Source organism: Vicugna pacos, chromosome 15 (genome assembly GCF_048564905.1).
Source record: "Vicugna pacos chromosome 15, VicPac4, whole genome shotgun sequence".
Lineage (NCBI taxonomy): Eukaryota > Metazoa > Chordata > Mammalia > Artiodactyla > Camelidae > Vicugna > Vicugna pacos.
The window spans coordinates 6,714,008-6,731,111 of NC_133001.1; the positions used below are offsets into that span (position 1 = coordinate 6,714,008).

Below are 17,104 nucleotides of genomic sequence, written 5' to 3' on the forward strand. Positions count from 1 at the left end.
GAGGGCTCTTAAGTTGGACGGGGCGGGGCGGACCGGGCCTTAGCTTCCTGGGCCCAGACGCCGCCTCCAGCGCAGTGGACCCCCCAGATGCTCCAAAGCCCCGTGCACTTCTGCGCCCGTGGGAGGCCGGCACCCTCCCTCCTTCCGCATTGAAAAGTGCCCCCCGCTGGTGCGGTCTTGAGGGGGGGGTGCGTAAAGGACCCTGAGCTCGCTTCGGGTGATCCCGGGCGAGCCACCCTGCCAGTGGGCGCCTTCAGGTCTCGGCTTATCCGCTCGCGGCCTTGAAGCAGAAGCCCTCATCTGTGACCACGCAAGACCTTAAAAATTTTAAAATTTAATTTAAATATCTCGTTTATAAACACAGTGAAAAGTAAATTCCCCACCTCGTCTGCCAGCCATCCAGCTTCCCTGCCTGGACACACCGCTGTAGTTACCAATTTCTTTTGGATCTTTCCAGGCACTTTTTGCACCCACTACCTAGGAAAATCCTTTCTTATATTAAAACAAGTGAAAGGGGAAAAACTGTAATGGTTCCAGATTAAGAAATACGAATTCATTGCCAATTCATAGGAGTCAATGTCCTGCAAAACCTGTGTTATGTGGATGTAAGGCAGGCATTTGTATCCCTGTTTCGCAGATGGATTATCAGTATTTACCCTTGTCCTTGGGCAAGTTTCCAGTTACTGTTTGAATTTCTTCACATGTAAAACAGATATAATAGTAGGTACCTCATGGAGTTGCTGAATTACATGAGTTACTGCATATAAAGCATTTAGAATTGGCCTGGTGCGTGCGCAGTGAGCACTATAGTCTGGTTGTGGAGCTCCCAGGGATTCCTGCCTTCCAGGCTCCCATAGCATTCTGCCTCCCTGCAAAAATGCCTAACATTGAAACTACTCAGTCAGGTCGAGGTGCAGTTCAATGGCTTGTCCAGGCATCAGCTGTTCGGAACACCAACTGGCCTTGTCTGCTCTGCCAAGTAAGGGCTGGAGGAAATTTGCTAGGATGGGGAGCCACCTGCCCCTCCCTGCTTCCACTTCAGCGAATACCCACAGCTTTCTGAGCAGCCCCTCAGGCAGCCTGGAACGTTGAGATTGTGTGCAAAATGATGGGCGAGTGACCCATCTGGTCCCAGGTCTAGCTACTGTGTTCTGGCCAGAGGATGCAGGGTCAGAGATGAGGGAACACCAATGAGAGCTCTAGGGAAGGGGTGTAGGTGGGAGAGGCTCTCTCTTACATGAGGTCAGTCCCATTGGGAATAAAGAAGTTCTAGAACCCTTTCCCCCATAACTCCCAAATGCTATGCACACTACCCCATTTCTCAATGTAGTTTTTTGAGGAGGTTTCCTCTGAGAAGGAGGGGCTTTGTGACCCAGCCCCCAGGACCCAACCAGGATACAGTACCGAGGCACCAAAAGCGGGCCTTGTGAGGTGGGATAGAGACATCCACTTTTTTGGGCTCACAAAGACAGCAGCTTTTGCTGATGGGGAACAATGGAGCATGATGGTGGAAAATATGGATTTTAGAGTTGGACAAAATGGCTTCAAATTCCAACTTTGTCACTGAACATTTCTGTGACTTCAGATAAGTGGCTTATTCATTCTAAGCCTTAATGTCTTATAAAATGGGAATGATCTCTCAGGTGAGAAAATACTTAATGGGATTCTTACAAAAATTAAATGAGATTGTGTTTTTAGTTCAGTGGATAAGCTATTATGGGGAGGAGAGAGGCTATTTACAATATCAGCATGCACCCTGGAATCGGGGGAGCTGACAAAAGAACAAGACAAAACTTGTTAAGAAGACTTATGCACATTTTGTTACCTCTGTTTGTAATGATTTTTAGGTAAAAGTATGGTCACTGTATGTTTAGCTCTGGATTTTCAGTACATTATTAACTATTTTCTGTTGTTTCACTTAATTCTTCTCAAACTGTAAGTTCCTGAGGATAGACATCAATATCTCCAATTTACATATAAGTAATTAGAGCAAGAGAGGTTAACAGCCTGCCTAGATTCAAATCCTCTAGCTATGGGACTTTAGCAAAATGTGTTTTAATTTACACTTATTTCCCTGAAGACTGTTCAAATTGAGCCACTTTTGTGTGAAATGCGTGTTCAAGTGGTTTACTTATTTTTCCATTGGGTTACTATCTTTTTCTTATTTATTTGTAAGACTATTTTTGTATAGATGGAGAGAGATATTTTGGAATCAAGTCTTTAGTGGTAATATATATAGAAGGAAGTATCTCCTCCCACTCTGTGGCCTGCCTTTTCATTCTTTTAATGTTTTCTTTTGATGGACAAAGTTACTAGTTTTAAGAAAGGAAAAAAAGACAAAGGGAGAAACTGTAGGTTAAAAAGAGTCATAAAAGACGTATTAATCAATTGTAATGATCGACCTTATTAGGAGCCAAAGAAACTGTATAAATATTTATGAGATAACTGAGGATATTTAAATGCTGGATATTAGATGACATGAAAGATTATTGGTATATATTTTTATAGGTATCATAATGATATTTTTAGGTATGATAATGATATTTTTAGCTACATATAATGAATCCTTATATTTTATAAAAACTTACTGAACACATGAAAATATATTTAATGTAAAATATATCATGTCAGACCATGTGACCCAGGAATCCCGCTCCTGCGCATATATCCAGAAGGAACCCTACTTCAAAATGACACCTGCACCCCAATGTTCATAGCAGCACTATTACAATAGCCAACACATGGAAACAGCCTAAATGTCCATCAACAGATGACTGGATGAAGAACAAGTGGTATATTTATACAATGGAATACTATTTAGCCATAAAAACTGACAACATAATGCCATTTGCAGCAACATGGATGCTCCTGGAGAATGTCATTCTAGGTGAAGTAAGCCAGAAAGAGAAAGAAAAATACCATATGAGATCGCTCATATGTGGAATCTAAAAACAAACAAACAAACAAACAAACCAAAGCATAAATACAAAACAGAAATAGACTCACAGACGTAGAATACAAACTTGTGGTTACCAAGGGGGCGGGGGGTGGGAAGAGATAGACTGGGATTTCAAAATTGTAGAATAGATAAACAAGATCATACTGTATAGCACAGGGAGATATATACAAGATCTTATGGTAGCTCACAGAGAAAAAAAATGTGACAATGAATATATATACGTTCATGTATAACTGAAAAATTGTGCTCAACACTGGAATTTGACACAACATTGTAAAATGATTATAAATCAATAAAAAAAAGTTTTAAAAAAATCATGTCAGAATTTGCTTCAGAATAATCTGGGGTAGGTAATGGCCAAGACAAGATTGGCCATGAGTTGAAAATTTTTGAAGTTGACTGATGAGTGCGTGGGGTTTTGTTATAGTATTCATTCTGCTTTTGTTTATATTTAAAATTTACTATAACACAAGGTAACAAAAAAAAATAAAGACTGGCAATGAATGAAGTGTTCAACTTAAGTAGGTAGGAAAAAAACAACAAGGAAAGTTAAAGAAAATAGAAGAAAAGAAAAAATACAGATAAGAACAAGAAGTAATGAAATAGAAAAAAATGATACAGTTAATAGAAAAAGATGGCACAGTTGAGAAGATCAACAAAAATCAAAAATGTTTCTTCGGAATAGATAATAGAATAAACAAACCACTATCAAAGCTTATCAAGACAAGAAAGAGAAAAGGCATAATAAGTGGGTCGCCAAAATAGCACAGTTGGGAGAGCGTTAGCCTGAAGAAAAGGCATAATAAACATTATTAGGAATGATGGCAGAGCAAGGCTACAAATAAAATAGAGATTATTTTATTGTAAGGGATTATTGTGAATAACATTTTTTTTGAATAACATTGTTAATACATTTGATGCTGGAGAGGCTGTAGAGAAAAGGGAACCCTCCTACACTGCTGGTGGGAATGCAGTTTGGTGCAGCCACTGTGGAAAACAGTATGGAGATTCCTCAAAAGACTAGGAATAGACTTACCATATGACCCAGGGATCCTGCTCCTGGGCATACATCCAGAAGGAACCCTACTTCTAAAAGACACCTGCACCCCAATGTTCATAGGAGCACTATTTACAATAGCCAAGACATGGAGACAGCCTAAATGTCCATTAACAGATGACTGGATAAAGAAGAAGTGGTATACTTATACAATGGAATACTATTCAGCCATAAAAACTGACAACGCCATTTGCAGGAACATGGATGCTCCTGAGAATGTCATTCTATGTGAAGTAAGCCAGAAAGAGAAAGAAAAATACCATATGAGATCATTCATACGTGAATTCTAAAAAAAAAAAAAGAACATAAATACAATACAGAAACAGACTCATAGACATAGAATACAAACTTGTGGTTGCCAAGGGAGGGGGTGGGAAGGGATAGACTGGGAGTTCAAAATTTGTAGATACTGACAGGCATATGTAGAATAGATAAACAAGATTATACTGTATAGCACAGGGAAATATATATAAGATCTTGTGGTAGCTCACAGCAAAAAAAAATGTGACAATGAATATATATATGTTCATGTATAACTGAAAAATTGTGCTCTACACTGGAACTTGACACAACATTGTAAAATGACTGTAAGTCAATAAAAAATGTTTTAAAAAACATTGTTAATACATTTGAAAGCTTATGAGAAACATATCATTTTCTAGAAAAATACAAATTGTCAAAATTGAATTTAGAAAAAATAGAAAACAATATACCACTATTCGTTGGTAACCAAAATTTTCCTTCCCCTGCAAAATCCAGTCTCAATAGTTTTACAAAACAAGTAATTCTGATTTTATACTATTTCAGAGTTGAAAGGGGGAAAGCTACTCAAATCACTTTTGAGGCTCATGTAGCCTTGATATCCAAACCAGAAAAGAATAGTTTAAAAGAAAAAAATTTTAAATCAATTATCCGTACAATGCTAAGTTGCCAAAATGTAAAATAAAATATTAGTGAATCAAACTTGGCAGTTTACATAAAAATAATAATTAATCATGATCAGGTAGGGTTTGTCCTGGAAATGTAAGAAAGTTCAACATCATGAAATCTATTAAGGATACACCATATTAACAGATTAAAGAAAAATATGTAATACTTTTAATAGATGCAGAAGGACATTTGATAAGGTTCTACAGTCATTTTAAAAAAGAACCTTTTAGTAAACTTCAGGGTAAAAAGCTAAGTATCAAAGTAGTATTTTCTATAACCATATTGAAGAAAAAATATAATGATCTTAATAGGAACAGAAAAAATTTTATAAAATTCAACATTCATTTATTTAAAAACTATATACTTTACCAAATTAAAGGGTAAAGGGTAGTCATAAAAAATCCACAATAAGAATCATATTGAAGGAGGGTATAGCTCAGTGGTAGAATGCTTGCTTAGCATGCATGAGGTCCTGGGTTCAATTCCCAGTACCTCCATTGAAAAAATAAACCTAATTACTTCCTCCCAAAAGAAAAAAAAATATATTTAAAAATGAGACTTCAGAAAAGTCCTAAAGTCAAGAATAAGGTGCATATCCATTATTATAGTGTCTGTATATCATTGTACTGGTGATACATTGCAACAAGACACAAAAAGAAAGATGTGATTGGAATGGAAGAGATAAAACTCTTATTTGTAGACAATATGATTATCTAGAGAGAAAATTTAAGCAAATTCATAGAGAAACTATTAGAACTAATTAGAAAATTGAGTAAAGTTTCTAGATATGTGATCAATATATAAAAATTGGTAAATGTAAATATTATTAACAAATGTAATAGAAACATATATCTCATAACTGCAACATACACTGTAAGATACATGGGAATAAACTGATGTGATATGTGAAATGTTTGAAAAGTTGAAAAGAGTATTGAAAGACATAAAATAAGATCTGAATAAATGAATGGGAAGACTCAGTGTCAAAAGGTGACAATTATTCCCAAAATTATTTTAAAAATTATATGTAATTAGAATTTTAAATAATCCCAATAAAATTGCAGAACTTGACATTCTGATTCAAAAACTGTAGAACAAAACACCAAGAATATCTAAGATAACTTGAATAAATTGAACAAGGTTGTAGAACTTGCCTTATGCAATATCACCACTTCTCATAAAGTAAAAAGTGTGGGCAGAGGAACTGGTTATAAATATGGAAAAAGAAAAAAAGAGATTCCTACCTCACAACATAGTTTTATGACCTCAGGATAAAGAAGAATTGCTTAAATACAAGAAACACCCACCATAAATTTTGACACATTCAAACTTAAAACTTCTGTACAATAAATGACACAATAAATAAAGATAAAGGGCAAGTCACAAACTGAGAAAAGTATAACCCACAGAGCTGAGAGGGTTTGATTCAAGAATCAAAACCACTAGGGGTGATGTAGATTAAGGAATTTATTACGGAAATTTGATCTTACATACTTATGGGAGCTAGTTAAACAGTTAATACAACTATTGCTTCTGCATCTAGTCCTGAGACCTCAAATCAGCAGGGTGGGCAGTGAGAGACGAATAACGGGCATGAAGTGGGGAGAAACAGGACAACTGGAACCTGCGAGTAAGAGCTGAAACTCACAAGAGGGAACAAACACTTCTTTCTTTCACTACCTCCAAGCTTCCAACTTCCATAATGCAAGAGATCCGTGGAAGAATCTGGTGCCTTTTATCCCAGAGCTAACAATGCACCTTGACCAGGAGTTGGAGAAGCTGAAGGAGGAGATCCAATGAGAGCTCAAAGAGCTGCAGACTTGGCTCTAGCTTCACACCCATAAAGTGAACCAACAGGTCACCAGGTCACTGAGCTTCAGCTGCAGTAGCATTGACCCTACAGCGACTTCCCAAGTACAATCATGGCTGCTTCACTTCTAGCTTTCAAATATCATGCCAATTTCTCCTGTGGCCTACCCTAGCCCAGAACCATACAGGAAAAGAAATTCTAGGAATAAAATTCCAGCTTAACTAAGGTGACACCGTACAAAGCCATCACAGTCCACCCTTTGTCAACTTGGCATCCATAAACACCTGTTTTCACCATACTTAACTTTCAAATAGTTTGAAAGCAAAATACAGAAAATTGTGCTTCTGCTTAACATAATATACCTAGCCCTTGAATAATGAAAAGATATCAGATCTATTGGTTATCGATGTGGAGAAAGAAAAAGTTCATTTCTAACCCTCCCCTGTCAAAAGGGGATACAAAGCCTGTAAGTTCACAGTTTTCCTAGTTTGGCAATGTTCACTTCTCTTCTAGCTAAGTCACACTGCCCCTGTGATATCCTGTAACTCAATTACTGATGAATAATGTTAAAAACTTATTTAGACAGTAGAGGAATGAGAAGGGGAAGGGAAATTTTGGTTAAAACACAAAAATATTTACATTAAAATAAAAAGAAAAGTTTTGTCCTCATTCCTGCAACTGGTTATGTTGCTTTAGCTGGTATTTATATATGCTCTTCCAACTCCCCATTTATATTTCCTGCCTGCGGCGGTGACCTTTGTTTCTGGTCTGTGCTATTAACACTCCTTCCTGTATTAGTTTGTAATAGTTTTACTGTTGGCCTCAATCACAGGAGATGAGACTACCAAGAGGCTCCCCATTCCAGCCTTGATCGTCAGGACCAATCACGCCAGGCAGTACAATAACCTTCTTCTTTGCCTGTTGATTCACTGGCAAGAGAAGCCCCAAAGTTGCCGGGGTCAGTCTCAACTTCCAGTTCAATGGAACTGCTGCTGTGACCCCTGTGGAAATATTTCTTTTAGGGGAACAAATATTCTAGATTAGCAGAGCCCAAAGTTTCAGAGACACAAAGCAATAATTTTGCTAGAGAAGTACCGTGTGTTATCTCAGTTCTAGCCTCTGTTTCCTGACCCACGGATCCTTGCTTTGAGAGAAATAGTACCATGTGTCAGTTGCTCATTGAGAGCACATCCTGAAGGCATTCTCCAAGCCCTCAAGTGCTGCCACCCAGCCGGCACCTTTTGAGTCTTCAAAAGGCCATTCCACTGTTCTCTGAGGCCAGCTACTTTAGAGTGATGGGGGACATAGTAAGACCAGGGAATTCCAAGAGTGTGAGTCCATCGCTGCTCTTCATTTGCTGTAACGGAAATTCTCTGGTCAGAAGCAATGCTATGTGGAATGCCAGGACAGTAAATAAGGCATTCTACACACTCACAGATGTTTTGGCAGAAGCACTGAGGGCAGGGAGGCAAACCCACGTTGCAGGTACTGGATATTCCAGTGAGAACAAAGCACTGCTCTTTCAAATATAAAAAGGCTGCCGCCAAGTTGCTGATTGATTTCCAAATTGGGAACTCAAATTCCAAATTTCCAGACTGGTTTCTACTGTTGGCAGGTTGGGCACTCAGCAGGGGCTATAGCCAGACTGGCCTTGGTGAGTGAGAATCCATACTACTGAGCCCACGTTTGACCTCCATCCTTCCCACCGTGGCCACATTATTCATGAGCCCATTACAGTAATCGTACCTACCTAGTCTTTGGTTATTAAGTACCATCACTTGGTCCCTGCCAACCTGGGATCCCAGCGTCCCCACTGAATCTGTGGAGCCAGATTCAATGGCGTAAATTCGTACCATCATTTTTGGCCTACAGGAATAGCCACGATAGAGATCTCCGAGGATGTCAGGGCTCTCCTTGTGAACGTGTTTCTCTCAGGCTTGGTAAAAGCAGTGTCCTCTGTCCTTTCCTGAGCACATTTTTAGGAGGCAGGTAAACAGGTCTAATATGATGAATCTACTCTAGCATTCCAATCTTCCTTAGCCTTTGGACACTCTCATCCACAGTATACCAAAGACATTTTGGCATTCTAGCTTCCAGATTTCAATCACCCAACCAAGCAAATAGTTGGAACCACTCAAGCTAACACATCAAATCAGAAATCTCTGCTTACTGAGCCCTAATAAATAAATGTTGCCTAATCTGACTTTATATTCCTTCCTACCTGATTCTGTGCCTTAGGGGGTCCATAGCTATACATTTCCCCAGGTTTCCCTTGATATAAATTAGCAAAGTCATGCAGTTACTTTGGTGTGTATCACACCTTGTCCTGGATCATGCTTGGTACTTCACCCTTTGGAGCCTGTTTGGACTTGAATCTATAAACAATGGAAGAAACTCATCTGTAGACACCAATGTTTTGAGCCCTAGTCAGGACCACAGGGCCACTGGGAGCCTAGGAAGTTGAAGAAGATGCGCTGGGAGGCCCCTTGGCTCCCTCTTCTTCCAGCACCCTCATGAATCCTTGTCCCTTTTCTCTTTTTTCACCCTCTCTTTTGCAGGGTCTCTCTCCATCTTTCTCTTTCATCTTTCCAAAGGGAGAATTTTTCACCCAGAAGAAAGGTGCTAACTGGGGACTCTGCAGGTCATTGGAGCTGAGATGCAGGGCCCACAACACATCAGGCCTCAAGTCAAGCACAGCCTACAGGAAGAGAGGGACCTTGGGACCGACCTGGGGAGAAGGCTCACACCTCCTCCCCCTGCCCGGCCGCCTCGGCTCCAGCCCACACCTGCCTCTCCCCTCCTGGCCCCTCCTGCGTCCCCTTGCACCTGACAGGCCAGAGCAAACAAGCTGTTGTTTGTTCCTCCCTCCCAGAAACGCACAGTAACACGGAGGAGGCGCACATGGCCAGCACACATCGCACTTTGCAGTCACCTACTGGTTCCTAGCTTTTTCTTATGTATGCTGCTTTGAAGACTTCCTCTGAACTCCTATGCTCTTTAATTAGGCTGAGGTCAACAAACACCTATTTGTGTGAGACCTATTTTATGTGCTGGGTTTATGAGGGGTACAAAGGATGGAAGACTACAGTTTCTTCCCGTTGGGAACTCACAGTCTCATGGTGGCAGAGACTCACAACTAAGGAATGCAACTATGAGACTAAAAGGGCAGATTCTATGGGAGTGTGAAGGACAGAGATTACCTAAAACGTCAGAGATCCAGGAAGGCTCCTTGGAGGGGGCTTCCCTCTGCAGATACCTTCAAGGAGATGAAAGCTGAGGAAGGCAAGGGGTGGGGGACACTATGCAGAAAGAAAGTGATGGAAGAGAGAAGAGCTAGTCAGTGTGGACCCGCTGAGAACTCCCAACTTTAAGAACGGGCAAAGGCAGAGGGAAGCAGCAATGATCAGAGAGAAAGTAAAAGGACCAGGGCAAACAACACTTGCACAGTGAGACTAGTATGTTTTCTACCCCAACTAATCTAAACCCTTTGTCGAACTGAAAGGAAGGACACTGAGGCCCAACTAAGTGGGGAGTGATTTGCACAAAAGGCAAAACTCAGTCCAGGACTCAGCTTCCAGCTTACTGTACCCTGTGTGCCCATGACAGCCCCAGACCCAGGTCAGCAAATTTTTGTCATTTTATCTACCAGCCATGCTCACCACAGTGCCCAGCACACAGTGGGGATGAACATATTTGCTGAATTGAATTCTGTGTCTCCCGTATTCCTTCAGTTTCTAAGGAAAGGAGAAGGAACAAGAAAGGGGGATGGTCCTCTGCCAAACCTCTATTGATACCACAGGCACTGTGCGGGTGTGTATTTATGCTACCTTGTTGAGCCCCATGATCCTGCTGTCATTCCCGTTTCACAGAGGAGGAAACTGGATCTTGAACAGCTAAGTGATTTGGTTTACAGCTAGCCAACTGTGAGAATTCAAACCCAGGTCCACCTGATGCTACGTTCCACAATGAGAGTGTCAGGCTAAATGGCTGAAATGGAATTGAATTGAATTGATTTCTCCTCCGAGCCCACAGCCCTTCAAGGGGAGGGATTATGATTTTCCTTTGAGGGTGGAGAGGGGATGGAGCTGTCGTGGAAGAGTGTGTGTGTGAGGGAGTAAATTCTTTTAAAGACTAGCTTGTGTCAGCTACTCATAACTGACTGAAATTCCAACACCAGAAGAGAAGAACAAAGGTATTGGTTCTTTTTTAAAAGGTCACCTAAAAGCCTATCAGCTTCTGCCTCTCTCAGCATCATCTCATTCGAACCTGGGCTGAGGGTTCAGAAACTCAGGGGTGTTGTTGAAATGGAAAAAACACAAAAAGAGTTGGGTTATCATGTGTGTGACCTCTCTAAGCATCTTGTAAGAGATGGAGTTGGAGAGGGGAGAGGATGAAAGAACCATCCAGAAAGAGGTATCCGTGTTCAGAAGAAAGGAAGCTAGAGATGATGGTGGTGGTGGTGGTGACGTGTGTGTGCGCGTGATGCAGGCAGGTGTCAGGGGGCGCCAGGCAGAGAGAAGAGGACTTGTCACAGCCCTGCGTACCAGCCCAGACTCTCCCTCATGCCCTTGTAACCTTTCTAAGGCTCTTCCACAAGTGGGTTTCCAAGGTTGTCACCAAGCCTTTGCCATCCCCTACTAAGGCTGCATCCAGGGACGGGCAGGGCACTGGGTGGAAGGGAGCGCTGGAAGTCCTAGGAAACCTCACTTTCCCACCGGCCAGCTGCAGGGGCTGGGCCTTGCCACCAGCTGGGGGTCTGGGAGTCGGGCAGGGCTCTGCCTGCCTGTTTGTTCAGCCCTGAACTGAGGTTCCTGTTAGGAAGCAAACTTATTTGTGTTCAGACTGATTTGTTTGCTGTTCGCACTCCGGTGGAGAGATGCCCCTTGGAGTCCTGGCTTCAAACACAGGGGTGAGCGTGGGAAGTGAGAGTGGCCAAACTCAGAGCCTGCAGGGCAGGAAATAATTGGGAAAACCAAAGTCTACAAGCCTCTGATGAGGAGAGGGAGAGTTGGACCCCACTGGCAGCTCAGCCCTGGCTCCCTGCTTTCCAGAGAAGAGCCACGTGGGGCTCACCCAGTGAGGAGTCCTAAGTCAGGAAGGGTTTGGAGTCTGGCTTTCTCACTCACCAGCAGAGCTGCCTAGTGAGGAACAAAATATACTAATGCCAGGGTCCCCACTTTGAGAGGTTGATTTAGTTGGTCTGAGGTGTGGCCAGGGCACTAGGACTCGTAAACCTTCCCAAGTGATTCCACTGTGTGGTCAAGGTGAGAGCCTGTGTTTAAGAGCCTACCAGCTTCTCAAACCTTCACGTGCATACAGATCACCTGGAGATCTGGTTAAATTGTAGATCCAACTCAGTGGGTCCAGGTTAGGTCCTTAGATTCTGCATTTCTAACACACTGTCAGGTAACACTGGTGCTGCTGGGCTGGGGACTATACCTTGAACGGCAAGGCCCTCTGCCTGCTTTGAATGCCTCATTCCAGTTGTGCCCATTGATCGGAGGGAAGGAGTGAGAGCCTGTCCCCAGGCTTTCTGCACCTGTTCACTTGGCCCACCCTTCCCCTACTACTTTATGTGGTCAGGTGATCAACATACTTCACAACTTCTCTGGCCAAGGCCAGTCTTGTAGTCATTCTCAAAGTTTAAGTGGACAAGGCAGATCTCTTCCCCTACCTGGGACAAACCAATTCACCTGGCTCCAGTTGGGGACTGTGGCAGAGGTAAGGAGGGGCAGCAGAAAAGCAGCAGGCACATCCTTCTCTTGTCCTCTTGGGGACTCAGACCTGATGGGCAGATAGGACATAAACATTGTGTGGTAGGGTATGTTTCCAAAGCTGGCTAAAATAAAGACTTCCTTCCCAGGTGCTCTGTTGCAAAGAGGCCTTGCCATTCCCCCATCCCCTCTTCTTTGATCTGGGCTAGCCCTATGACTTGGTTTGGTCAGTAGAATATGAAGAAAGTGATACTGTGTAACTTCTGACGCAGGACCTTGTGATCTGAAGTTTTTCCTCTGCCAATTGGGATGCTCACTCTCAGGATCCAGCTTCCATGTGAAGCCCAAGCCAGTCATTGGGAGAGAAGAGTGAGTCCCAGTCTCTCAGGCAGCCCTGCCAAGATGCTGGATTTGTGAGTCAAGCTAGCCTGAATGTTTCAGTTCTAGCCACCATCTGATGGCAAGCCAGACCAGCTACATAATTTGTGAAGCCCAGTGTAAAATGAAAACTTATGGTCTATTGTTCAAACACGGTTAGGAATTTCAATATTTTTTTAGTGACTTTCCTCCCTTTTGGACCTCAGGAGCAGGTTCCTTCTACTGGTTCATGGCCATTACCACCAGATGCCTGAAACAGACCCCACTCTGTCTATCTCTTCCTCTTTATCCTCATCCCCTTGCCAATTCCCCTATACAAACCTTTCTCTTGTATGTTTGCCATTTGTTATTGATCATTTATGGATCCACGTAAAATATACAGGGCATATATACATGTATATATGTCTTTGTATATATGTCTTTGTATATATGTCTTTAATTTACATAAATGGTATGGTATAAATCTTTTTTTCTTTTCTTTCTTTTTTTTAATCAAAACTCTTTTAAAGTTCTCTCTTTGGGGCTATCTGCATAGAAGTTTCATTGCTTCTAGTAGCTGTTTTCTAGTATGTCACATTGCTGATAGGAAGTCTGCTGTCAGGTTGATTTTGATTTGTAGAAAACCTTTTCTGTTGTTAAAAAGCTTGGGAGATCTTCTTCTTTATCATCAGCATCCAAAGGATTCAACAAGATGCTTGGGTAGCTACTGTCTCACAACGTGTCCTTCCAGCCGTGGGCAACAGGCAGTGGGCGGGGGTGCTTTTGGCTGCACTGAGGATGCGGTGTCTGAGCAACATCCCAGTGGGGACATCTGACAGGAAGTCAGGTAGGAGAAGGTGTCTGAGCTGAATACAGGTTTGGGAGTCACCTGCATCTGGCTTCTACTTTGAAAAAGAAAGATACTGAAGATGAGATCAAAGATGGAGGAGAATTTGTCAGGTGGGGAGGTGAGTGGGCGGAGGGTCTACTATTAGGTGAGCAATTGCTTTCTTCTCCTTTTTATTATAAAATATTTCAAACACTAAGAAAGTTATAAATATATGATAAATACCCAAGAACTCACCATCCAACTTTATTGATTGCAGTTTTTGCCATGTTTATTTCAATTTTTCTTTCTTTAAGTAAAAGTGCATCACAGACACGTATGTAGTCCCTTTGAACCTCTCACCAGTCTCATTTGGGGGAGTTCACGCCCACCCCCGCCCCCCAGCCTGCTTCTCCATGAGACTCGGGGCGGGGCCCCTCCTGGGCTGTCCGGAGAGCGGCGCCCACGCAGGCGCCCAGGTGAGGCGCGGGGAGCCGGTTGTGACCGAGGCTGCGTTTCCGTTCCAGCTGCTTTACTCACGCTTTCCCTCTTGTTTGATTTTAGTGCGTCTTTTGTTTTGTTTGGGGGTTTTGTTTTTTGTTTTTTGTGGGGTTTTTTGTTTTGTTTTGTTTTTTTGCCTAAAATAAAAGTGGGGTTTTGCCTTGCTTTTCTTCCACTTGCCAGCTGGAGGTAATGTACTTGATCCTGGTTAGTATTTTTATCTCACTGAGGGCTAAGAGGGGGAAGGAGAGACGGGAAACGCTGTGAAAGCTGTCTTTCACACATCCATACATTCAGTCACTTACTTATTCATTGCACGAGTATCCATTAGGCCCCTGGACTATGAAAGACACAAGCTACCTGCTAAGGACATATGGCTGCTAAGTTTAGGGGACAAGAAACGTATGCAGAGATATTTGGGAAAGTGGGGCTTTAAAAAAGTTTTTTACACTAACTTCAGAAAAAAAAAAAGGAAAGTAAAATTACTATCAAGAGAACAAGTTAAATCTTAAAAAAGAAAAAGAAAAAAAGAGTATCTAACTTAAATCAAAAAAGAAGTTTGGATTATATAAAGTATGAAAAATACTAGCTGTCATGTATGAGTTACTTATTGTTTCAAAATGCTAAAAGTATCTTGAGCCTACATTTAAAGGAAGAATCACAAATGAAAAGTTGAGCAGGAGGTATCTAGCCAAAAGTTGTTGGAGAGAAAATTATTCTTTCTTTTAACATTTTTTATTGATTTATAATTATTTTACAATGTTGTGTCAAATTCCAGTGTTCAGCACAATTTTTCAGTCATTCATGGACATACACACACTCATTGTCACATGTTTTTCCTCTGTGAGTTATCATAACATTTTGTGTATATTTCCCTGTGCTATACAGTGTAATCTTATTTATCTATTCTACAATTTTGAAATCCCAGTCTATCCCTTCCCACCCTCCACCCCCCTGGTAACCACAAGTCTGTATGAGAGAAAATTATTCTTAAAGAGGACAATGAACCCCAAACTTGCAGACACAGTGACATAAAGGCCAAAGGGGCTCACAGCTGAGTTGGAGGCTGATCTTCATGCAGTAGCGTCAGTGCAGGAACAGAGACGGGCACGGGGGCGAAGGGAGCCCTGAAAATGGGGGCAGCTGGGGAGGCAGAGGGGTCACGGCAGAGCCCACAGCACAAGTGATATCTGTGCTGAGTGTTGGCAGCTGAGCTAAAGCTACTCTGCCTTTAAGGGATGGGAAAGGATATTCCAGATAAAGGAAAAGAGATGTGCAAAAGCGCAGCCAGAATTAAAGAAGAGTGTGGTCCAAGAGATACAGATTGGCTGGCTGGTGACAAGAGTGTAGGTCTGGGAAAGGCAACGGTGAGGCTCTCAGTCTGCAGAGGGACTTGTAAGTGGAGAGAAGCAGCTTAGTTTTTATATCTATAAAGCGTAGACTACCTTCAAAGGACTTGAAGCAAGACAGTGGTATGATGAACGGTGATTTAGCGGCAGGAGGGAAGACAGGAGAGAATTCAGTTTAAAGAACTATTACTAAGCAAGGCACAGACTGGTTGTTGTAGCATATTACGCTTTTTGGAAAGGGGAAAAAAACATTTATACTTGCAAATGCATAGTTTGACCCTGCACTTTCTGCACTTTCCAGGTGGGGTTACTTTAATTGCCCGCTAAAGGGAACATGAGACCCTGGCACTGGCAGCTGCCCCCCAGGAGGGGGATGGGGAGCTGCTTTTCAAGGAGAGAAGGAGATTTTTTTTTCTTTAGTTTCTTCCTTCTTTTCTTTTTTTTTCTGCATATCATTTTGTATACTTTCACACTTTCAATTTTCTACTTTGGACGTGTATTACCTGGCCAAAAATTAATTAGCTTTTTAAGAGGTCATTAGACCATCTAGAAAACATTGTTAGGGAGGATGTGCCTGCCACCCACCCCCACCTCCCCAGGGAGAACGTCCTTAATCCTAGCAGCCCAGTGACCTCAGAAAGCTTTTGCTGGGATGAGTGACTCCTGGTTGGGCTAGTACTCAGACCTGGGGGACGGGGAGGCGGCCTACATAGATCTTACACCTTCTTGCTGCTTGTATTTGGGGCTGACTGATTCCATTACCAGCCTCCTAATCTTGGCTGGTGCCAAGTGGGTTCCCCTGCTGTGTCCAGCAAGTGTACTGAGGCATCGTTCAGCAGCATCTGGGGGCCACGGGAGGCGGTAAGCCACGGAAATGCCCGAGGAATGAAGACACAGGGGCAGCACAGAAGATAAGCACCCAACCTTCCTTACCTTGGAGCAGATTTGTGAGCAGAAAGGGTCCAATGTAGTTGGTGGCAAAGGTGACATCAAGGCCCTCTGGGGTACGTGTTGTGGGCAATCCTGGGAGGAGATGAAAACATAGGTGGTGGGTGGTGGAATAACAACCTTCAGGGAGAGATGTCTGGGGAGGATATATGGGGGTTCAGTAGAAAAGCCACAGGAGCATGTATGTGCCAAGATCGGGGCAGTGAAGCCTGAAGCTACAACTTAAGGTGGGCTTTTTAGGACAGTGTCCGAATGAGGAGTGTTTCCACAGGATATACAGGTTAGGCTTGGGGGTGCCTGTTCTGCGGTCCCTGAGCCAGAAAGGAGGCTCCTGAAATGCGTTTAGGGGAAGTAAGTCAAGACACACATCGCAGACTGCAGCATTGTTAACCAGTAGGTGTATCTCTGGATGCTCACACAGAAGCCACTGAGCAAAGCTCCGGATGGAGGCCATCGAGCTCACGTCCACGTCACCAAGCAGGAGCTGGTTGCTCTGTGAGGCTGCTCGTATCTCGGCCAGGGCTTGCTGTCCACACTCACGGCTGTGGCAGGCCAGGATCACACGCGCCCCGCTGCTGGCCAGCTCCTGGGACACGCTCTTCCCAACGCCTGTGGGAGGGCAGCTTCAGAGAAGGCTGGTCCGGGGAGTGCGG

General features: G+C 42.8%; 1 protein-coding gene across 1 annotated transcript in view; it reads right to left on the reverse strand.

Moving 5' to 3' along the window:
- LOC102538218 (retinol dehydrogenase 12-like) overlaps window positions 1–17,104 on the reverse strand; it is a 305,649-nt gene that overhangs the window by 287,290 nt on the left and 1,255 nt on the right. Inside the window, 2 exon segments of the mRNA XM_072938383.1 lie at window positions 16,437–16,526; window positions 16,815–17,060. Of these exon segments, the coding sequence (XP_072794484.1) occupies window positions 16,437–16,526; window positions 16,815–17,060 (336 nt within the window).